The 24,270-nt window shown below is 43.4% G+C and overlaps 1 protein-coding gene across 1 annotated transcript; it reads right to left on the bottom strand.

Moving 5' to 3' along the window:
• Positions 1 to 1,565: 1,565 nt before the first annotated feature.
• MTURN (maturin, neural progenitor differentiation regulator homolog) lies at positions 1,566 to 23,669 on the bottom strand. Its single transcript, XM_006120908.4, has 3 exons — positions 23,271 to 23,669; positions 17,403 to 17,525; positions 1,566 to 7,978 (listed from the first exon to the last, which is right to left on the bottom strand). Exons 1-3 carry the CDS (start codon positions 23,430 to 23,432, stop codon positions 7,868 to 7,870), a joined length of 396 nt encoding a protein of 131 aa, XP_006120970.1. The 5' UTR covers positions 23,433 to 23,669; the 3' UTR covers positions 1,566 to 7,867.
• Positions 23,670 to 24,270: the final 601 nt, after the last annotated feature.

Below are 24,270 nucleotides of genomic sequence, written 5' to 3'. Positions count from 1 at the left end.
TACAAACCGAGAAGTGAATAGCCTCCTTAGGAGTGAGTCACTCACAATTTAGGTTACACTGACCTCTAGGGGACTACAATCAAAAAACAAAAAATACAAAGGCCTGAATTTCCATTAATGCTGAGGCCTCTTCACACCATTGGCAGTGTAGAAGCGCCTGAAAGTAGTGTACATTACATTAATGCCTACTTGAAGACCCCCTTACACTGCCACAGCTCTGTAAAGGGACCTTAGGTCCCAACTGTCCCCAATCCCTAGTTTCATTATCATTTTGATACCTTGAGAAAAGCACACAAAACCATAACCTGTGTGTTTAAAATAAAGGATGGGGCCAAGTGACAAAAGTATGAACAAAATTTTTTTATGATGTGGAAGGTGAAATATGGAGACTTATAGGACAAGATTGTTTGTTGTTGTGGGCTTTTTAAAATAGTGTATGGATTCGTGCAGGTTACATGCTTTTATTATATATCTTTTTGCTGCAACTGTGATTGATGATGGAGGCTGGGCAGGCAGCAGCCAAGATTTACAATTTGTAGGCTACAGATGGAGCAAACTATAAAACTCTAAGGGAATTTTCCTCAACAACAAGGCCAAATTTATCACATCACTGGAACAGCCTTGTTCTCTTTTACTGGAGTAGAAGTGGATGTGCCTCAGAAAATTGTGCTGAAGCTCTATGACTTCTGAAGAGCTGTGTGAAACTCAGAGGCACAAGGTGGGTGAGGTAATTTCTTTTATCGAACCAACTTCTATTGGTGAGAGAGACAAGTTTTTGAGCTAACACTAAGCTCTTCTTCAGGTCTGGAATCCAATTTCCTGCCTAATCCACAAATAGCAGACATCTTGTCCCCAATGGGAATGGTTCTGGATACTCCACTGAGCGTCCCATGACATTTTCCCCTTAAATGGTGTTCCCTCTGTTAAGGTGAATGATTCCAATCACCAAAATTATCAAAACAATATGTAGAGCATTACAGTTAAATACCTGCTCTTCCACAGACAGAAAGGTATTTCAAGAAAGCCAATGATGATGGAGTCACTGTAGAAAACTAGACTGACCCAGTAGTCTTTCAAACAAATCTGGGTAAGCAGAGTTCAAAGTTGCTTTTAAAAGAGCAGATGTATCAATGGATGAGTACTGGCATTTTTATTTATATATAGAAACAATGCTTAACTCCCTAATTTCCACAAGACAGAGGACTTATTAGGTGCTTAACCCAAATCTGTGGAGAAACAGTGACTCGTTTTAGGACTGCGAACCTACTGCCTCATGTTGTCAATGTTGAGATTCACTATTGGTCCATTTAGCTGAAAACAGCTAGTAGTCCTGAATTCTGCTTCCCAAGACACAGCTTGATCTGTAAGGTTTAAAACTAGTTTTCATTCAGTGCCTTACATTTGCAAATACTGTACTTGTTCCATCACACACTGGTGCTGCACAGAAGATATTAAGCTCATACCCAGCTCCTTCTCTCTCTCTCAGCACGTTCTTTGAGTTGTATATTCTGTCCTGGAACCACAGTTTTGCCTTATTTCACTCACAGAAAAGAATCCAGAAGTCATCAAAGTTTGGTAAGCTCTTTAATGGCAAGCTTATGGTGTAACTACATTGTTGGATTTGATGCCTAGGTCTTGGGGGAGCAAAAAGTAGGAATGGAAGAATAGACAGGGTTCCATAGAAAGTTCACACCTTTTAAAGCATTTAACAAAAGGGCAACATCTTTTGGCAACCCATTTCACAGCTTTGTAGTCACAAAGAGAGACAAATCTTCCAGCAAGAAAATGAGAAAAACCACACTAAAAACAGTTTTGCATGGCAAATGGCTCAAAGTTATTTCTGCTTGTCATGTTGCTGGCTGGACTGAACCCAACAAATAGTATAGTAAAATTTGACAACAAAATTGATTTAGACTGAACTCCAGCTTTGACATTTATTTCCCTACTCCCTAAAGACGAAAGTAGACACCCTTTACATGCAATGTTACCACATATCTTTGTCTACATAAATAACGGTATGTCAGTACAGAAAGGGAGTTTCAAAAGCTCAAAGTATTTTACATGAAACCAATGTAGCTTTCCCGTGGTCAGTACTGGCTAGCTCAAAGCACTGTTTCTAGAGGCAAATGAACACTATTTGTGATATTCTGTATATTCCTGCTTACAACTGAGTGCTGATTGATGAAGCCATGTTACATGGCTTTATTAAAACTAACGTTTGTTATAACAGATGAATCTTTATGCACAATACCCTTTAGAAATAATAAAACAGGAGATTTAAACTCCACAATGCATTTGACTGACAATTTAGTACTGAACTGGTCATTGCGAGTAGGGCTGTGGGACAAATCTCCTACGGTGTGCAATGTGCATCTCCATGGACATCAGATACCAACAATGCAATCTGGTAAATTTCAGCTCAAGGCTGATTAAAATCCCAGAAGGGTAGTGTCTGGTTTCAGAGAGGACTCGACGCCAAAGTTTAGGTACTGAGGAACTACAGAATGATCGGTCTGTCCCATTGTGTGTTTTATGGTAGTAACCCTCTTTGGAAATGTAGGGGCCAATCCTACTCCTTCACTCACAGAGAGAGCCCCACTGCTTCCAGGGAAATTCACCCACAGAGAGCCTGATAGGAGTTATAATGACTTCACTTCCTTCAGTCATTCCTGCCTAAGAATCAGGCAACATCATTTTCCAACTGGCAACTCATATTGCCAAAGTGGGCTGGAAGAAAAGGGCTTTATCAGATTTAAAAAACAACCAATAAAAATGTTCCCTTGTTCAGCACAATTCAGAACAGAGTACACAGATGCTGGATACACAGTGCCTGCTTCTTCCTGAGCTACTCAATCTTCAGAGCTGGAACCCCAGGCTGAGCAAGATTTTCAAGTGACTAGTGATTTCAGATGCCTTCGTTTTTAGGTGTCTAACATGGGACACCTTGAAAGGACTTCATTTCCAGCACTTCCTGGAAATCCAGCCTTATTAAGATGGCTCAGGACATCCAAAATTACTAGTCACTTATGATCAAACCTTGACCAGCGTGCTTCAGTCTTGGGTCCTGGTAAAACATTACTAGAAGTCCTCTTTATTGAGAAGGTTTGGACAACTATTCAATGCTTCTGTGCAACAGCCATCTGCAAACTACAGGGATGGCTTTTCACAACTTACTAAAAAGGAACTACAGCTGGGGCTGGATATGCTACAAGCCACTTCGCTGCAGAACCCCTTCCCCACTCCTGCTCCCTGACTCAAATGGCACATCCTGCAACACAGGGTGAAATTGAAATAGTATGTGCACAGGCCACTGATAAAGGAAATCTAGCTACAATTATTTTCACCAAAAGCTGCATTTTATGAGCTTACAGATTTCAAAGGCACAAAGCTACCCAAAGGGGGTGGAACTGACTAGCTGAGAAATACTAAGGGATAGGGCTCGCAATGTGGACATGGTGGACCTGAGAGGTTCAAGTTACTGATTAAAACCATGCATGGTAGTTAGTTCCATGCATCACTGTTTGTGAACACAGAACTGCAGAATTTAGTTTGTCTCTAAAATGAATTGCTTATATCCAGGGGTCTTTTTGGTCTGTGTTTGGACAGTTCCTAGAACAATGGAATTCTGATCCATGGTTGGAGCTCCTAGATGCCTACCTCACTGCAAATAAATAACACCACCAGGAAAAACGGTCTCTTAGGCCTGCTCTTAGGTCAACACTGCTATAGTGCTCAGGGGTGTGAAAAACCCATGCCTCTGAGTCCAGGTCAGCAAAGCTATGAATTCCCAGTTAGAATGCTTTCACCCACCCACCTACCACTGGTCGGAGAGGTGGAGTTCCTACAATGATGAAAAAAGCCTTTCCATCAACACAGGAAGCATCTACACTATGAGGTTATTTTGGCATAGCTAGGGCAGCATAGCTATATCACTACAGTGCTTATTGTCTTGACAGGCCCTAAGTTAACCCTTTCTCCACCCTTTCCCCCATCACCCTATATGTTTATCACTCTTTATGCTAATTTTAACTTATACAGAAATACACCCCTTGGACACCATACAGGAACAGGTAGCTGTTTCTTTATGGACTGCATGGGATCCAGAAGCAGACCGCTTGGAACTAGGTCTGTGATTTCTCAGAAATCCTGGCTTTTTCCTGAAAGATGTCATTCTAGCCTCTTGCCCTGAGATATCCTCATCCCACCATAACATAGCTGTAATATTTATAAAAGCTATTCATTTTTTCCCCAATGTTGCATCTATTTCTGGATCTCCCCAAGCTCATCACAAAAATGCAGCTTGGATTCCAAAGAGTCAGGACTGATCATCACTGTTCTGGTACATGTATGTTGAGTTAGAAAATCAAACCACTACATGGAAAAAGACTTGTTTGGCCAATGCTTTTTTACTTTCTTTTCACCAACATTCTATTCTGCTTTGGGGATTGACAATAGTAAAATACTTACCAGAATCCATCCCTAAGTCACAAAGCATATTTATATGGGTGAGTAAACATTTACCATCATCCTCATTTTACAGTCTGGGAAACTAAAGCACAGGAGATTTTCCAAGGAAAATATGGCTGTTAGGCACCCATTACCCATTGGGATCTGGATCCATTCCTCTCACAGGCTCCCCCAGAAATCCCAGTGACTCATCTAAAGTCAAGACTGAGTCACTGGAAGAGCTAATAAGAAACCCCAGAGTCCCTGACTCAGGCTCCCAGCTTGCATGTGCTTCCCCATGTGTGTATACAGGGCCGGGTGTTCTGTTCACCGGGCCTGGCCTCCCTCCTTTTACTTACTAGGTAAGTGGCCAATAATTCCAACTCAGATAAGGGAAGTGAGAAGAAGTATATAATAATAGAAAGTATGGAACCTTGTGGTTCCACTAAATAATTCAGCATTTCTTGGATTGTTTGATAAATAAGAAACAATACCATAATAACACTGAAATGGATATGGTCAAAGCCTAAGAAACCAATATTTTTTGATAGAATACATTCCCTATTCATGCTCTTTCACATTTAATACGCCTGTAAATGTATATTTTATCCTCTCTATATCAAATTTCAGTTTATTTTAAATGGTGCATGGTAATAGCCTCACCTAGCAGTGATTCAACAAGCTTAGCTCCCATCAAAATCAATGGGAGACAGGGACTTTGCAGGATTGGGCCCTTTCAGGAACCTGATATGCAGTCCTCATTTGGGCAAAATTCTTATGGGCTTCAAGGGGAATTTAATGGGAGTGAAAGCTGCAGGGTAGAACCCTAGGAAAGTTGCAGAAATCACTCACATGGAATACAAAGTTCAACATAAAAACAAAAATTAATGAATACAGGAAATAATGTATCTATCTTCATAAATTACAGCTTCATGTTTGCTTATAACCATGTTAATACTCAACAGTTCATTTGCAGATCAGCATCAATCAAAATGCAAGCAAAAGGTAGAAAAGTGCAGAATATATCACGACTCCATTGTATGTCGTTCAAAAGGGCTGGACCCTCCATTCTTCATTCACTTAAATGGTTCTTAGTCACAGAAATAGTCCCACTGCACTCAAATGGCCTGATTCTCATTTGCATGAAGGCTCCTACAAATTACATCTATGCTCACCTTAGAGCAGTGCAAAGGGGCCTTATTGTAAGAGAGAATCAGAAGCTGTGTGCATAATCATTTGCATTTATACAAAATCAGTCTAAATAGCCAGCAAATCAGAATGATAGTATTTTATCCCCACCTTGCACAGGTGCAAACAATGATTACTTTCAGTTCAAAGCAGAGGAAAATCAGTCCCAAAAGGTCTATTTGTGTGAGCTGAAATCAAAAGATCAGACTCTATGGAAGTAACCCCCAAAAGACTCCTCTGAAGGTTGCCTCTGTGTAAAGTCTCTTTTTGATGGAAAGAAAAACTTGGGTACTTAACGCAGGAATGGAAACCACTGGTATTACACTTTATTTTGGTAAGCAAAAAGCCTATTACTGCTATACAGTGTTATACGTGAACTGCCACAGTTCTCACATCACTAGTCCATAGAAAATGTGTTGCGACTATCATGTTTATGCCTGCATGCCAAGAGAATATACAAAGTTTCATTAAGGTTGGTTTCTTGTCTATTTTGTGATATTCTTAAACGCAGACTTTTACAGTGTTTGCAGACACCTCTGTGCATATTCAAATACCATTTTCCATCCTGGTTACATAAAGTTTTGCCTCTATTAGAAAATTAAGTTTTATGCATCCCCTAAACCTTCATCAGACATGCAAGTCACCAAGAAAATGAACTCTTTAACTAACCTTTAAAACAATTTCCTTTACAAACATAACTTGTAGGAAATACTACTACTAACAGGGATTTTTAAAGGGGGTCAATTGTTTCTGAGAATTGTCCAAGCATTTTCTTATCACTAATCGTTAATTTGTATAAAGCTAACACTGTATTAAAGGGCTTTGAAGTTTGTGATGTACATTTTGTTTTTTAAAAAAAGTTGTCTAAAAACAGACATTGAGAAATACTTTCTTATATAGTGGAAAATTGCTGTATGAGAATGGAATCCCCTTTCTTAAATTTTCAGAATAAAAGGTGAGTAAATTAAGAGCTGTGTGTCCTTACCATCTGACATCTACCTGGAAGTCATTCACATCTGGGTAAATGAGATGTAAAATGCTAAGGGTCTTATTTTAATTTACACTAAAACTTATTCCACCATTCCGGGGGACAGATCTTCAGCTGATGGAAACTGTCATCATTCCTTTGGCAACTTACATCAACTGAGAACTCACCCTAGGCAATGTAATGGGACCTTAAAGGTGGGCATAAATTATATCCGTTTTCCCTTTGTGGCTTTTTTACACAGTGAGAGCAATATAAAGGGGGCCTGAATGAGAATCAGGCCCTACCTTTCTGGTTTGGTAGCATTTTACACCTACTTTGAAAAATGTGAATAGCTACACTAGGTACAAGACACTGAAGAACAAAGCCCAGAGTGAAGAAAGATTCTATTATAATTTAAAGAGCCAGGTGCTGGTTTATATCCTTAGGGCTCCAAAGTTAAGTTGCTCTTTAATTCAGGATGCTGCAAGATTTGAATAATGTCATTGTTTTATTAAAAGCCAATTAAGCTGATTTTCGTGCAGGAGCAGAATACACAATGGCCATTTTTTCAACTCATTCAATTTCTTTTAAAACAGCACTTGGCTTTACTACAGATGGCATCAAAGTACCAATATATATTATCACATGTCCTAATCACACAAATGTCCTAACTGTTCCCAGTGATTAACCCAGCACCTGAACATTCAGGTGGTGTTAAGAAAAATTAAAATGTGCTGCACTTTATGTGCACTTCTGCAATATTAACCATTAAGAAACTGGTGCTATATAGGCAAAAGCTCTCAATTTGATACTCTGTCTGACAGTACAGGGGGAAAAAATGAACTAAAACGAAAAAGTGCAGATTGCATTTATTCTCTGCATTCATTTTCCTCCATAAGATCATATGTGAGTACTTTACACACTATCCAATAGTTCCTACATTCAAAGTACTCTACATTCATGTCAGTAAATGTTATTCTCAAACACAAGTCAAAGAGACAGTCAGCGACAAAACTAGTTCTAAATTAATGATGGCAGAATGCTACCAAGACGACGCCATAGAAACCCCACTGAAACAGGAGTGAAAATCAGGTCACTTCTTAGCAAAGCTCATCACAAAGATATTTATGTTTTTATTAACTTTTTTTAAACTTAAATTTTGGGAGCCAAGTTTCCCATGTGATGCGCTAATTCAAAAATGCTAACGCAGGAGCACAGGACCCCACCTGCTATCAAGTGATTGAGATCTTTTAATTCCTCATATAATTACTGCTGGCTGACACCCATTTGTTGGTGATCGGCTTCTGGTTCCTCCTCTTCTACATCTGCGTTATACTCTTCAAATGCATCATCATCGACATCTGGAAGCCCCAGTAACTATTTTTAAAGAAGAGAAAATGGGAAGGTATAATAATCAATGGCAAAGATCAAACTGATGCCATGGTCACCCCAATATTTGGCTTTTTCCTGAAAGCCCCAGAGTCACGAGACTATGTGAGAATCTCAGCTTTCTTTAAGTAAATTCCCAGTCCTCATGGTTGTATAACAAAACTTCAAAATGTGAACCAAGTGCACCCTGAAGGCTCAGAAACCAATGTACAAATAAAATCATCCCCAAACGTTTTTTGGAGTAGGGAGGAAAAGACACTTTATGATTTTTTAGCCAGTCATGATTTTTGAATGCTCAGGGTAGGTAATACAACCAATGCTCTAAATTAAAAAAGACCCTATGTAGTATTCTCTGTTTGCATTGCATTCAGTAACCATAAGAGGAGATCTTTTGCACCAAAAAGGAAACCATTCTATCCCTATCCACAGGAACGGCCAGAGTGCAGCAGACTGAATTAGATGGGGGAGCCATAGGTATTAAAGCCCTAAAAGACACATGATCCCAGCATGCAATTGCTTCCTCTGGAACTATTCACTCTCTCAGTCAAGTGGGAGCATTTTATGCAGGGTTCAATAGTCATAGCAAGAAATAGCTGCATATGAAAATCAAAGTTGGCCCACAATCCTTTCAAATTTCTGCAAATTAGATTTAGATTCCTTAACAAGGTACCAATACATCTCTCAGCTGGGCAAAGTTTGGATGACTCAGCTCTATAATGTTTCAGATCACTGTCATGGCAACTCTTTGTTTTGGAAGATGGAAAAACTATTTGAACTTTTCCCTTTCCTCTAAAAAGAGATTGGCAAGTCAATGAAATTCAAGAATATGTAAACACATCCCAGTCTAAAAATGCATCTGTTTTGAAAATCTCATACCAGACTCTTCACAAAACATACTTAAATAGCTATTAATATCTGCAAAGCATAATCATGTGCTAAGCATTATTGTAATAGTAAGTATTTACCCTGCCAAGACTGAAAGAGCAACCCTACATGCATGATGCACTTTCTTTGGGGAGTGATGCACCTGCTGTCTTCACAGGAGGGGCAAAAACAAGCATCTCCTCTAGGAGAGGGAAAACTACACAGCCAATTTTTAAAAATGTAAGTTAGTTTTTCAAAAAACTATACATTGGATACACAGATAATACCCAGCTGTGGCCTTTGGGCCCAACGAAGCTCATGGGTATTGGGCCCACCATCTCTTGATCTGCGGGAAAACTAACCACATAAATGAGAATATTAACCTTCATTTTGGGAATGAGGGAACTTTTTAGCTCTTCTTCTGCAAAATGAAGCACAAGAAGTATAAACAGATATAAACATATAATGAGGGTAAAAAAACAAAAAACAAATAGGGATCCACTTCCATAATGAGAGGATGGAGATAGATAGATTAGATAGATAGATCTCTCTCACACTCCTACAACTCCTTATCTAAAATTAATTAGTTAAATGAGGAGTCTACCCCAAAGAAGCATCTTGCTAGTCCTCTGAAATCCTTAGGGGATTCAATCCATGGATTTTAGGTCCCTAAATGCCTCTGAGGATCTGAGCCTACGTGGCCTAGAAGCCTAAGCGCTCCTGTTCTGCCCTGCACTAGGAACACAGCCACAGACAGACTGCTGCTGCAGGGGGAGGACTGGAAAGACTGGTGCACTGCTTTGACATTCCTCAGCACAGAGAGCTCACAGAGCTACTCATGATTCTGTTCCCAGCAGCTGAAAATGTTGTGGTGGAACTCATAGGAAATCCCAAGAAGCGCAGGGATGTGATGCTTACCGATACTGCTTTGCTACCATGACATGGTGCTAGCAATGTGGCCATGAAATGTCAACAACGAAAGGCAGAAAAAACAGTCTGATCGGTTTTCAGTTCTCTCTCACTGCCGACAGGGTGCTAACAATGTGGTTATGAAATGTTGACAATGGGAGGCAGAAAAAACGGTTTGACCAGTTTTCACTTTTGGTGACTTTTGCCTGTCGACAGCATTTTCACTGCCAAACCTTCCCAGTGTAGACATACCCCTACATAAGACAGAAGGCATATCAGCTTTACATAGAAAACATCCTACTTGGATTTAATCTTTCATACTGAAAGTAGCACTTATTCTTGGAGGACTGGAATTTGCAGAAAGATGTTGCCGGTACATCTAATCAGAGAAGAGTAACAGTCATTTATATTTAGGGCATATGACTGAATTGTAAATAAATGCTTTGAGTAGGGATTATGGTCCTGAGATTTTTTTTTTATACATATATTTTAACCAGTGCAAAGTGTCTTGTATACTCACAGTGGCATCCAAATAATCCAATAGTTTGTAAAGGGCAGATCTAAGGGTTGGTGATAATGTATGTTATTGAAATCTAATAAATAAGTATTAAAATATGTACATATGTGGCTTAAGTAATATAAATGATTCTACTCTCAGGTGTGTTTGAGGAGATGAAACACAGATGCACAATACCATTAAATCAATGAGTTTTGTGGGGATTTTACTATTTGTTTTATTTTTTGCTAGCATTGGGAACATAGGCTATTCTGAAAGTTAAAATGATCTACATTTACTCTCCATCAACATTCTACAGGAGATGCATTAGAGACATGGCAGAGGGAACTATGGATGTACCTAGACCATAAACTCTAATCTAGACCCCGAGGACATGTCTAAACTACATTCCTCTTTCGAAAGAGGAATGTAAATGAGGCAAATCGAAAGTGCAAATGAAGCGTGGTTTAAATATCTCATGCTTCATTTGCATATTCACATCCGATCGCTGTTTTGAAAAAGGGTATTTCAAAAGTGAAACTGCAGTCTAGACGTTCTCCTGAAAAAAAAAACCTTTTTCAAAAGAACCCGTACTGCTGGAAAAATGAGGAGTATGGGTTCTCTTGAAAAAGGGGTTGGTTTTTTTTCCCGAAAGAACCACATGTAGGCTGTGGTTTCACTTTCGAAATACCCCTTTTCAAAACAGCAATCGGATGCAAATAGGCAAATGAAGCATGGGATATTTAAATCCACGCTTCATTTGCACTTTCAATTTACCTAATTTACATTCCTCTTTCGAAAGAGGAATGTAGTCTAGATACAGCCTTACAGATTCAGAACAACAGGGCAGAGGCAATGTTTTGTTTTATTGGTCTATATGGGGCCCAGAATACTTTTGGGTACGCAGTGAATAAATAACAATCTCTTTAAATAAGAATAGGTAAACTGTAACCTCCTGTAGATAAAAGCCCTGGGAGCTGATTAGAAGCCCAGGAAACTAGGGATGTAAAATCCTATTTAATTGTTTAACTAATTACATGTATTGTTTAACAGGTTAACTGCTCCCCCTATCTGTAGCGGGGCTGAAGAAGCCCCTGTCTGTGGGAAGACCCTTGCCTACTGTGGACAGACACTGCTCCAGATGACCAGAGCGCCTGTCTGTGGTGGGACGCATGAGGCTGGAGCAGCCGCTACAGGTTAATCAGAACTGGTAAGCCTCAGCAGTTAAAGAATGATGCTTACTGGTTAACCTTTCCCATCCCTACAGGAAACTCACGGTATTTCTCTCAATTCACTCTCCTCATAGAAAAGCCATCAGGGACACTTTGCCTCATCCAAACTAGGATTTAAAGATGTGATGTTAGCTAACATGTGGCAGCTAACACATTTTAAAAGTCTAGTCTAGACATTTAGTCTAGTCACACTGCCTTTCATACAAACCAAACTGACTAAATTAAAACTTAGTGGGGAATCCAGGCTGTAACTTGACCTGTTAAGCATGAGTTAAAAGCCATGTAAGGACATTCTACAGACATTGGTTTTCCTCATCACAGCTCCCTCTAAAGCTCAATAAAATCTCGATCCTGATGGACTAACATGGGGGTTTCCATAGTGGGTGCAAGAAGAGGAATGTGTGGAAAGGAATGTTGTCATGTAGGCTACACTCCCTCCTTAGCTGCTCCACCTCACAGATACACTGGGAAAAGATCTCCGCACAGACAAGTGGAGAGCCGTCTGGGGCCTAACTAATTAAACCTCACAATACCTCAGCAAGAGATGTGTATATCCCTCTTTATTGTCAATGAATCACACAGAGTTGGAGTGAAATTGAATGAATGTTTGCAAAGCACTTGGAAATCCTCAGATCTAGGAGCAAGGCACAACAGCACTAGAGCAATGGTTCTCAAACTATGGGTCGGGACCCCAAAGACATTCATCTTGGGCAATGGGGCTCAGGTTACTGGCCCCCTGCCTGGTACTGGACTCTTTGGGCTTTGGCCCTGCACCCTCACCCAGGGTGGTAGGATTTGGGGTTTGGCTTGGGCTCAGGCTTTGCTACCCATCCTGGGGTCAAGTCGTAATTTTTTGTTGTCAGAAGGGGGTCGCGGTGCAATGAAGTTTGAGAACCCCTGCTGTTAGTCTCTCTGCTCATCTGAGGCAGTGGGTTAGTCTCTAAGGGTATGTCTACACTTGCCCCCTACTTAGAACTAGGTTTGCAAATGTAGGCATTTGAAATAGTCAATGAAGCGGGATTTACATATCCCACCAGCATGTTACTCCAATCAACAGCTGTTTCGAAAGTGAAAGTGCGTGCCGGGACACGTTAGTTCGAACCAAACCCCTTGGTTTGAACGAATGTTACTCCTCATTTTTTGAGGAGTAACATTAGTTCGAACCAAGGGGTTTGGTTTGAACTAACGCGTCCCGGCGCGCACTTTCACTTTCGAAACAGCTGTTGATCGGAGTAACGTGCCAGCGAGATCATGCTAATGAAGCACAGCATATTTAAATCCCCACTTCATGGACTATTTCAAATGCCTACATTTGCATCCCTAGTTCGAACTAGGGTGCAAGTGTAGACATACCCTTAGCTAGGGGCCATGGTACTACGGGTTGTTTTTAAAGCTATAGCACAGGTTGCCTAACTATTTTCATTCTAAAAATCCTATTCAAGATTTTCAGAAGTGTCTCTAATGATACTGAGTTCCCAGCTTGAAAGTGATGACTGCTCACCTTCTGAATATTGGGCCCCTTTGAAAGGTTTCAAATTGGACAGTCAACATTATTAGTCACTCCTAAAAACCTAGACCCCATTTTTAGTAGAATATAACTTTTCTTGGCTTTCATTGTTTGAGCTGAAATTTGCCTGGCCTGGTCTCTGTCTGAGAGTGATGTTTTCATTAAGTTTGACCATAAAGAATCAGTCATTTTTGAGAGTGAAAACATACAAAATAAATATTTTCCTTATTCCATGAAATATATTTTCTTATCATTTGTTAAAAATAATCTAGTGTGGAAGTGAAAAGGGTTCAATACTTGCCATGACAGGGTGAGCATTCCCAGGGAAAGGAAAAGTGTCTTCTGAGATGCTGATGAAAACTGGTTTTGATTTTGCAAAAATCACAAGGATTTGAAAATTCCTCTTTCCAGTAGGGATGTGAATCACTAGTCGACTAGTCACTTCCTCCCTTTGCTGCCTCTATTAGAAAGAGGCAGCAGGGGGGCAGGGAGAGAAAGGAGCAGCACCACGTGGAGCCCCGAACCAGAGTCCCCAACTCCCCCACTGACTCCAGGCTCCATGCGGCTCTGCCACTTTGAAACACCACATGGAGCCTGACACCGTGCTCCCCACGGCATTTCAAATCGGCAGCACTTGAGTCTCCCACTGGTCCTGTGCTCCCTGCAATGCTTTTGCCATTGAAGTGTAGCAAAAGCCCTGAGGCTGTTGCTATATTTCAAAGGCGGACGCTTCCTTATGAACTAATCGAATAGTCGATGCAAATTGCATCGACTATTCGTTTAGCCAATTAATCGAAAATTTATATCCCTAGTTTCCAGGTACAGGGTAGCTGATAAAAGTTCCACTGCTTGTATTTTAAAAACAAAAAATCTTGCTGTGCATGTACTTGCCTTACTCCATAATATGCAACAGAAGAAAAACTCTCCAATAAATAGCTAAGTGTCATGACTTTCCTATATACAAACTTGCAGCAGTTTAATTATACCAGTGGAAACTCCTATGTAAATACAGCTATAAAAGTGACCTGAGGCCCAGAACTGGTTTTTCAACCTGCACGTCAGAACTCTAAATTAAGCTGCCAGAATGTGTCAAAAGAGTCACATGAAAGATCCTTGTGTGTGTGGAGAGGGAATATGTAGCACAACTTGCACCTCACTTACCCCACCTCTAGTGACACCCCCTGTGGCTTTGGTCTTATGAGCTTGCTGGCTCAGCTCCCCAACCAGGTACAAAGGGTCACAGTGCTCATGAGGGGAGCTGGCTGGGCCAAATGCCCAGATGCCCCCTCATCCATGACAATGGGGGGCTAGCTGGGCCAAATGTGAGTGCCACTGCAACCCTATGCACCAGGTTGCAATGCCTGGAGCAGGGAACCAAGCCCAGACAATTCTGTGGGAGAGGACCTGCAAGAGCTACTCCTGTGGTATGCACAGTGTACTTACTATGTTCAGATATATATTATATATTGTGGGTCAGAAATATTTAAAGAGCGAGAGGTTTTTACGCTTCAGCTATTTACAGGGTCATGACAGGCAATCAAGGTTTACAAATGGGCTCTGCACTCCACAAGGTTGAAAACTACAGGCAGTCCCCGGGTTACGTACAAGATAGGGACTGTAGGTTTGTTCTTAAGTTGATTTGTATGTAAGTCGGAACTGGTACATATTGTAGGGGAAACTCTAGCCAAACATTTTTTTTAGTTTTGGATAGCATAGGGAAAGGTTAACTCCCCTCTAATGTTTGTTTTGCTGTCTGTTCCCCTGTTCAGAAGATTTCACATCTATTTCTGTCCCTGTGACAAACTCAGGACTAAAGGAGTAACTCATCAAATACCAAACAGCTCTGCACCATGCTTTGAGCTAATAGCTTTATTTCCACACACCACCCAGGGTTCTAGGAGGAGGGTCCTTTTTTTGCTAACACAATGAGGCCAGCACTTTGTTTGTTTTGGTGGAGTCTTTGTTTGCCCAGGGAGCCCAGCATGTATAGGGGGAGGAGGGGCGGAGAGGCTGCTTTTGTCTGCTGTTCTGCAGCCTGTTGCTCAGGGGAGGGGGCAGCCTGTTGCTGGCAGGGGGGGAGGGGGGAGGCGTGCAGGATGCGAGGCCACGGGGGGGGGGGGGGGGGGGCAGCGGGCGTGGGGAAGCACTTTTCCTCTGCCCGGCAGCTCTGCGGGATCCCTGTCCCTGTGGCCAGCTGCTGCAGGCAGAGGCCAGTTGGAGCCGGCTGAAGAGGAGGAGAAGGTGGATTCTAGGACCCAGGTGAGCGAGCCCCGGGGACGCTGCTGCACTCCGGGAGCCCGGCATGTATAGAGGGGAGGAGGGGCAGAGAGGCTGCTTTTGTCTGTTCGGCAGCCTGTTGCTCAGGGGAGGGGGCAGCCTGTTGCTGGCAGGGGGGTGGGAGGAGGCACTTTTCCTCTGCCCGGCAGCTCTGCGGGACCCCAGTCGGAGCCGGCCCGAGGAGGAGGAGGATCCTAGGACCCAGGTGAGCGAGCCCCGAGCCCCGGGAATGCTGCTGCGCATGTGCGGGAATTGCCTCACCCCGTTCGTATCTAGGGATCCGACGTAAGTCGGATCCACGTAAGTCGGGGACTGCCTGTACTAGTCTAGAAAATCTACCTTATAGGAAGAAACTAAAGAAGCTCAATTTAGTCTGTCCAAGAGACAGTTAACTGGTGACTTGATCATAGTCTATAAGTACATGGCAAAGAGAACACTGGTAATTTGATCTAGCAAAGAAGATACATTAGTTGGAAACTGAAGCTAGACTAATTCAAACTAGAAATAAGGAGCAAGTTTTCAAGTGAGCGGAACTTTTTTCAGTGGCTATTTATCTAGGGATATGGACAATTTTCAGTCATGTGGAGTCTTTAAGTAAAGACTGGGTATCACTCTAAAAGATACACTGTAGCTAAACCAGAATGTATGGACTCTATGCAGGAATTACTCTGAAATTCTATGGCTTGTGTCAAACTGGATGATCACAATGGTCTTTTCTGGCCTCAGAAAAATCTATTTCTTAGACTCTATTACCTTTTATTTCTTCAGTTTAAGAGCAGCTTTATTTGGTTTATTTTAAAGCAACTCCTTAATAGACCTTAAGCTAAACTTAAACCTGATTTAAACAGAAATAAAAGTATCCAAACTGGGGTTTGCAATCCTTTAACTAATTTGGTTTGAAACCACTGCTTTTGTTCAGTGTTTCTCAAAGTGGGCCACAGACCCACTTCCGGAAAGCTACTAGCAGGCCCGCTCTACCTTGTTTACTCAAAGTGTCCATAGCCACGGAGCCTCATAGTTCCCATTGGCTCCGATTCACCATTTCCAGCCAAGGGGAGTCCTTTAAGTAAACAAAGCAGTGTGGGCTGGCAACACAGAGTAGAATGAGGCCCAGTATTTAATGGGCACACTCCTGGCCACTTGCCTTTTGCATTAAACTCTTGGCATGAAGTTTAGTCCTCATGACTAGCTGATCAAAATATCATCCAAAAGAGAAAAAAGTTGTCTAAAATGTTCCATTTTTCACCAACAATTCAAAACCATGATAACCAGCTCCACTTACTGACATGATCAAGCAGAGTAAAAGCATTTGACTCTGCCAATTAACCTCTACTCTTTAGTTATTCCAGTCCTAGCCCACTCAAAAGGAGAAGCTGACAATATACTGTATTATGTGGAGGTTCAGTAAGAACAAATGTCCAGTTGGAACTATGCTGAGACCAACAAATTCGCTTCACCTTGACAAAGCCATGTTTTAATAAAGATCTCTGGCAGCAGATGGCTAGTGAAGTAACATGAGGCATATTAGCCTCACAAATATTGGTGCTACATAAGGACTGGTGAGCAGGAAAAGTTAAGAGCAAAATAATAAAAACAAAGTCAAACGATTAGTATTCCATTCACTTTCGGAGAAGCTATCCTGAGCTCTCTCAAACATCAGGTGACCTAAATGCTAAATTCTGAAAACAGTTTGAAACACAAAATTGTATTTCCTTTAGCTTCCCCAAACTGTATTTCCTTTATACAAATTCTTGAAAAAACTCCCAAATTCCAGTGCCAGGAAATGATTCTGCCACCAAGTTCCACATGGAGTGTAGTATTCCATTCTTCATACTCAGTGCTAGATCAACCACACACAATTCATCATCCGGGTGCAGTGCCAGCTCTGCTGGCTGGGACATCAATTTGCCTCCCACAACAGCAGGGAATCTCAATTTGTCAAATAAGGAACTAGAAATAAAAAAGGCATCTCATATACAAGAACCAGTTCCCTCTACTTGCTGTTAACTTGTTTGAGCTATTTGACAGGACAAATAAGTCACTGTGAAAAATTTGTCTTGTTCTCAATGGCATGTTTTATTAAAATTACAAATATAGTAAATATATAGACATAAAACATTCACCTACCGGCCTGAAAGATTTGAAGACTTTTTCCAGTATTTCATGGAGTGTCTTTTTACCACAGGAAGAGATGTAGTCCTGTGCCAACTGTAGGAACGGTAAGCAGTCCTCACTTTCACTCCACACATGCTAAAAGCCAATAACAATGAAAGAAAGAACAAGAATGAATAGGAATTCATATGGACTTTTTCATATGATTTTATAAGGTAAGAAGGTTTAAAGATTTGGCAAGGTGTACGTGGACCTGGACCTGCAATTTAAATTTGACTAGGGATACGAATATTGCAGGATACGTCAGGAACTGAACATGGATGTGCCTTTTTAAAGCAGCCTCCAGAAATGAAACTTGGTTGCACTAACACGATATACTGGAGATAGGGAAAAGAAAGAAAAGTTGGAAATAAATCAGAAAAAATATACCTTTCATTACTGAACCAAGGTGGGGAATCAGAATGTCCCAAATACACATGCCCCATCTACACATTGCCTCATGTATATCATGTTACAAATAAATAAAACCGCCATTAACACCAGCCCTGCAAACTCAGCTTGGGATCTGAAAGTCAAGCTGCGGTTTTTCCTTCTTATGCATCAGTCACAATAACAATGCCCCCAGCAACACACGTGCAACCTCACTGATCCTTTAAATGGAATTTGGTAAACAACTCTGACGATGCTGAACAAGAAACAGAACACCGAGTATGTCCATGAGATACTCTGACCTGCCCCATAGCCTGGTTTTATGAAACTCCACGCCTTCAGCCTATCCTGTAACCCGGGGTGGGCAATAACCCAGGGGGGGCCACTCCCAAGATTTTGGAAAGTGGTTGAGAGCCGCACTCTTCTGTGGTATTAATGGGCGCCTGTGGGGGTGAGAAGCTTGGAGCTGGGGCAGTCCCAGACAGGGAGTGGAGGGAACATGGCCCCAGCCAGCTCCTTTCACCTGCCTGGTGATTCTGTTGCTTTTCTGTATTTTTTTATGAGAACCAATCCCATTCCAGGCACATCCTGTTTTCCTGGCACAACCAAACCTTGACTTTGCTTTATGTTAAGATCTGAGGAATTTGGTGGTCCTAGCTCTTACTGCTTAGGAGGAGATCTTGAACAATCAGATGGACAGACAACATCTCCCAAATATATAGTAGATAACTTACTCCACCCTAGAAATGTTAAATATCAGTTAATTGAACAGTTGAGTAACCTCATGAATTCTTATCAGTTACTCGACTATTCTATAGTACCCAAAGGGGGGGGGGGCCGACAGCCAGTGCACTCTAGCTCCACTCCCGAGGAGCCCTCTGCCACCTCTGTATCCAGAGGCAGCAGCATGGGATGCCAGGCGGGAGCTGGTCCACAAGGGGAACCAGTTTAAAAACCAGCTCCCCTTGCAGACTGACTGACTGTTGCCCTGTGCTGCTGCTTGTGATACAGAGGCCACAGCGCAGGGTGGCAACAGCCCTTGTCCGGAGGGAGGTAGTCTGAGCTCCCGGACCTGGTGTGAGCCAGAACTAATCCAGGCTGCCTGCCCACCTAGGTCCTAATACACTTTAAATGCACAGCCGCAGCGGAAGTAGGGCCCGGGCCCGGCATGAGCAAGGACTGAGCCGGGTTGCTGGCCAGTCTGCTAAAAAATTTACAGGCAGAGAGGAAGGGGGGAGAAAATGAGTGTAGTCTATAACATTAAGTGTAGCAAAAGCTTATACATAACGGCTGTGTCTACACTGGCATGAATTTCCGGAAATGCTTAAAACAGAATAGTTTTCGTTATAAGTATTTCCGGAAAAAGAGCGTTTACATTGGCAGGCTGCTTTTCCGGAAAAGCCCTTTTTCCAGAAAAGCATCTGTGGCCAATGTAGACGCGCTTTTCCGGAAAAGGGCCCCGATCGTCATTTTCACGATCGGGGCTTTTTTCTGGAAAAGACTACTGGGCTGTCTACACTGGCCCTTTTCCGGAATAAGGACTTATGCCCGAGCGGGAGCAGCGTAGCTTTTCCGGAATAGCGGCTGATTTTGTACAGTAGAGTGTTGTTGCTTTTCCGGAAATTCTAGGGCCAGTGTAGACAGCTTGCAGCTTATTCCAGAAAAGCGGCTGATTTTCTGGAATAAGTGGCCCAGTGTAGACACAGCCAACATATCCCTAGTTCACCCTCATCCATAAAGGTTATATAGCAAATCCTGTGAAGTGTTTGGGAGGCCACTAAAACTTACACAACCAGAAATTAGGGCCCAGATGTTAATGGTACTTAGGCATCTAATGTACAGATGGGTGTCTAGTGGAGTTAGACACCTCAGGTGCTTTTGAAGATGTCACTAAGTGCCTATCTGCATTGCAAGGCACCTAAATATTTAAAATTTAGCCCTATGTGATCTTTTCATGTAATTAAAACTATGCAATACTGGAGCTCTCAAATATTTACATGGTGTGAACCACATCTTAACAGAGATTGCTTTGTAGACCACATCCTTTGCATTTACAATCACACAATATTCCTGCAACAATTAGAGCAGATGCTTAAGCAGGAAAGTAATATTAGCAAAATATTTAATATATTTTAGATTATTTTAAAGGAATTCAGTAGGTGTAACCTAGAAGGAATCACCTACACCTACTAACTAGTCAGTTGCTCCTAGACAGCTGACTAGTGCTTTGTGGACTTCACTAGGAATTTCAGAGAATTTCTGATCTAATACATGATTTAAAATTATTCTCTTTTCAGTTTCTCAACTACCTCCTGCCCTGACATGTCTTCCTATTCCTTCTGTCACACTCCTCAAATTAGTCATTTTATCCTTCAAATTCATGATTTATCACATACATCTCTGGCACCCTCTATGTCAGTGGCCCCCAAAATGTTCAGGGTCGTGTCCCTCCTTGTCCTTGTCCACACACACTCCTTCAGGAACGGGACTGTGGCTCCTGCAGGCAAATGCAGACAGGGTAAGAGGGCTGAGGATGGGAGTGGGTCTGGGGCCAGGAGCAGAATAGGGCTAGGAATGGGGACTTGTCGCCAACTCCAGCCTCAGGCCTAGAAGTAGAGCCACAGCATGGCCCATGGCAGGTGCAGCTCTGCTCCCAGCCTGGCAACAGAACCACAGCCAGGAGCTGAGGCTGGGGGCAGGAACAAAGCCACAGCTGGGCCCATGGCTGGGAACAGAGCCACAGCCAAGGCTGGGGACAGGGACAGGTACTGGTGCCACAGCCAGAGCAGAGATGGGGACAGGTAAGAGCTCTCTTCCTGCCTCCCACTGTAACTGGTGTGGGCCTTACTGCACTTCCCCGGATATTCCTCTGCATCCCCCTGATTGGCGCATCCCATAGTTTGCAGAGCTCTGCCATATATACTCTGTTGAAGTCTCTTCCTCATTATGAACTCAACGTATAAAGAAAGGTGATCAAAATACTATGTAGTGTACTCGCTTCTCATTTATAGTCAGAATGTTTACAAGTGCAGGCCTGATTTGTTATCCATGCTAGCTAAATTCAAGTTAGCATGGATATGCCTACCTATGCTATGATCAAACACCTTCATGTGCAGTGCAGACATGCTCTTTGACCCCTTTGCAACACCTTGGCAGTGCAAAGAGACCTTAATGTGGAATTACACCATTGTGGCACTGAAAATGGACCTGAAATTTGAGGTAAATTAAAGTTAGACCCATTCATGTATCCGGAGCCATAGGTAGGAAGGGTCCTTAGTGCAAATGTGAATCAGGCCTCAGGTTTTTGTTGTTTTCTTAAAATGAACTTCAATACACAGTTCCATATATACTGAAAACTGTATTTTATAGCATTTTATAAAAAAAGAATCTGTAAAAGTGAGTGTATCAGTTTGGGATAACTGATATGGTGAATAGATCATTATTAATTCTGAGCTATTATATTAAAGAGACATCATCAACTGAGGAAAAAAAATCATTCCTGTCTTTTTTTTTTTTTTTTTTTTTTGGCAAGAGGACTAATGCTCATAGCACAACTTAGGGGGACGGAAAGAGATGGAAGAAACATAGTTCTCCATTTTTTAGTTTGTTTCCTTTGTGCACCAGACAATATATTAAGCCTTTGCACAGTTTCACTGTTGGAATCTTTAGGTTGTGGGATAGAGCCTTTCAAACAGAACTCCTAGGAAGGAAAAAATGTGGTTGTAAAAATCACAAAAGTTGGCACTTGGAAGGAGTAAGATCTGAAACTACTTGTACTTTTGTAGGTTTTTTTTAATTGACTAGATTTCAACTAATCAATTAATGTGGATTATATAACCCTACAACCTGAATAAAAAACACATGTGTTTTCTCTGATGCAGGATATCATTAGAATCCCTGAATGGAATAACAGTCTTTAATATCCAGGTCCTGCAATTGTATCTACCTGAGTGCCCCCAAAGTTGACTTCCATGGGGCTTGGCATTGCCACAGGGCCCTAGCGTGGCCACAGAGGCCCACCTAGAGGGATCCAGTTGAAAGATATGTGGCATTTAGCTTTGGTCCTACAGGGAGTTGTGCACACAAATGCATTGGTGTTTTTGCAGGAGTGGGGTGTCAGGATCCAGTTCTGCAATGGGCCAAAGGGACTCCACACACTGGCAGAATCAAGACTTTTGTTATAGAGTAGCTGATGGATACATTAGTCTTTCAGTTAAACTCTTGTACATTGTCTCCTTGTAATTCTGCATCACCATCTGCACAATGTGATAAATAAGTATCTTCAGGTTGGGTTTTCCATCTTTGGGCAAGTCACTTACCTGCACCTTGTCAGCTGTAAAAAGGATTCTTACTGCACCTACCTATCAGAGGTTTTATGAGGGGGAACTTGCTAACATTTGTATAGCAGATGGAGGGATGGAAGATGCTCTGAATTAGAACCATGGCATTTCTCCAATAAAGCTCAAAGCCATTTTTTAAAAAATCATCCTGCTAAGTGTACTGAACTAGACCTTTACAATTTATAAACCCTGCAGCTAAGTTTTCCCATTCAACACTATGATGTTTGGTCCCGGTTAACAACACCCTTTTGATCCTGAAGCCATTTTTGTTACCATCATTGTATGAACTCACTGCTGAACTTCGTCAGGCCAGGATGAGCAGAAAGCTGAAGCTGCTGCATAGGGGTGAGGGTTAGAGAAAAGGCCAGCACCTGCCCGCACCACACCGGAACCAAGCTAGGCGTGGGGAAGCCCACTTCGGAAACAGTGTCCTGGAGGATCAAGAGTGACTAGGAGAAAATTCACACACACCCAGCCCCAGAGAGGCCATGGGACACGGGGGGGTGGGGGGAAGAGGGGGCGGGAGCCCTGTCATTCTGACTCCATTTTATTCTTCTACGTTCTCCATTTGCTGCGACAGCAAAGCAGCCCCCCAACCACAGCCAAGGGGGGCAGCGCACTGTGGTGCACAAGCCACAAGCAAACCACAGCGCAGGAGCAAGGGGCCTCAGGAGCCGCCTCAGCCCTCTGGGGCCTGCATCCTCGCCCAACCCCCAACTCCTCCCAGCTCTAGCAGCATAGGGGTACTGCGAGGGGCCCGGTGGCTCCTTGCCCTACCTGGGGCGGGGTGGGGGGGGGGGGCTGATTGTTCTCCCCACTCCCCGGCAGCCCAGCCTGCACCCACCCAGCACCAGCCTCCATTTTGCAGCTTTTTGCTGCGGGCTCCCTGCCCCCTCGCCGGGCTCTGCCCGCAGCTCAGCCCCTGCCCCCGGCCCCGGTCCGCCCACTGCGCCCCAGGAGCCAAGGCAGGCGGCGGGGCGGGAAGGGGGGCGGGTCAGTGGCAGGCAGGGCGGCGGCTCCCGGCGGGGTCCCAGGCGCGCCGGCAGGGTGCGGGGCTCCGGAGCGAGCGGCAGCAGCAGCACAGGCCTCCCCTCCCCGCGGCCCGGCTACTTACAAAATTGTCCCCGCAGCCGCTGTCGGGGCACAGCACGTAGAAGGAGACGCCGGGGTCGGCGTAGAAATCCATCCTCCGCTCCGTCTCCTCGGTGGCGATGAGCTCGAAGGGGGTGTTGGAGCACCACTTCTCCGCCACGTCCGCCAGCTGCTGGAAATCCATGCTCGCTCCCTGCCGCCCTGCCGCCCTGCCTCTCGCTCGCTCGCTCGCTCGCCAACGCGGGGCGCTCCCGCACCCACTTCAGCACCTCGGGCGGCGGCTCTCGCTCCGCATTATTTGCCAACTTGCACGGGTTGTTTACATGCCGCGCGTCCCGGGCGCCCTCCTCCTCCTCCTCTGGCTGCTGCTGCTGCTGCTGCTGCTGCTCCCGGTATTGCCGGAGTCTGACATTGGCTGAGCGCGGCTGCGTGGGGTGGCTGGTGTGCAGGTCATGTTGCGGGTGCGGGTAAAAGCTGGATGTGGCCGGCTCTTCCCGGATTCGGCCACAGCCAGGGAATTTTGGCCTCCCCAGCGCCCCCAATGCCGCGGGGCTGCGCAGGGAACGAGTCTCCGCGCGGGCATCCAAAAATTCCACACCCGGCAGCATCCTGGCTGCGAAAAATCGTATTTGGCCGCTGGATCCAGCCAGTTTTTGGACCCAGTCTCCCAAATTCCACTGCTTCAATAGAGACCAGATGCTCTTACTCCACCTAAAAGCTCCAGATCCCGAGCGAAAAGCTGGATTCAGCATCTGAATCCTGCAGGATCCATCCAGCCAATTTTTGCTACCAACTCCCCCAAATTCCACTGTGTAAACAGAGAACACATTTGACTGCTCTTGCACCACAAAGAAAAATCTGGAACCCAAAATTGCCTTTTGTAATGATGTTGCAGGCAGGCACTGAAGCCCATCGTATGTCCTGTATTGGCTCCTGTTACCTTTTGGCCCACAAACCACAAATTCCATTGTTTAAATAGAGAACTGTATGACTAGTAGGGGGCTGCTCCCCCTGCTCGCTAC

The sequence above is a fragment of the Pelodiscus sinensis genome, chromosome 2 (assembly GCF_052426305.1).
Source record: "Pelodiscus sinensis isolate ZL-2025 chromosome 2, ASM5242630v1, whole genome shotgun sequence".
NCBI classification, from domain to species: domain Eukaryota; kingdom Metazoa; phylum Chordata; order Testudines; family Trionychidae; genus Pelodiscus; species Pelodiscus sinensis.
The sequence above is the reverse complement of the archived record's forward strand: the minus strand, read 5'-3'. Positions and strand labels throughout refer to the sequence as shown.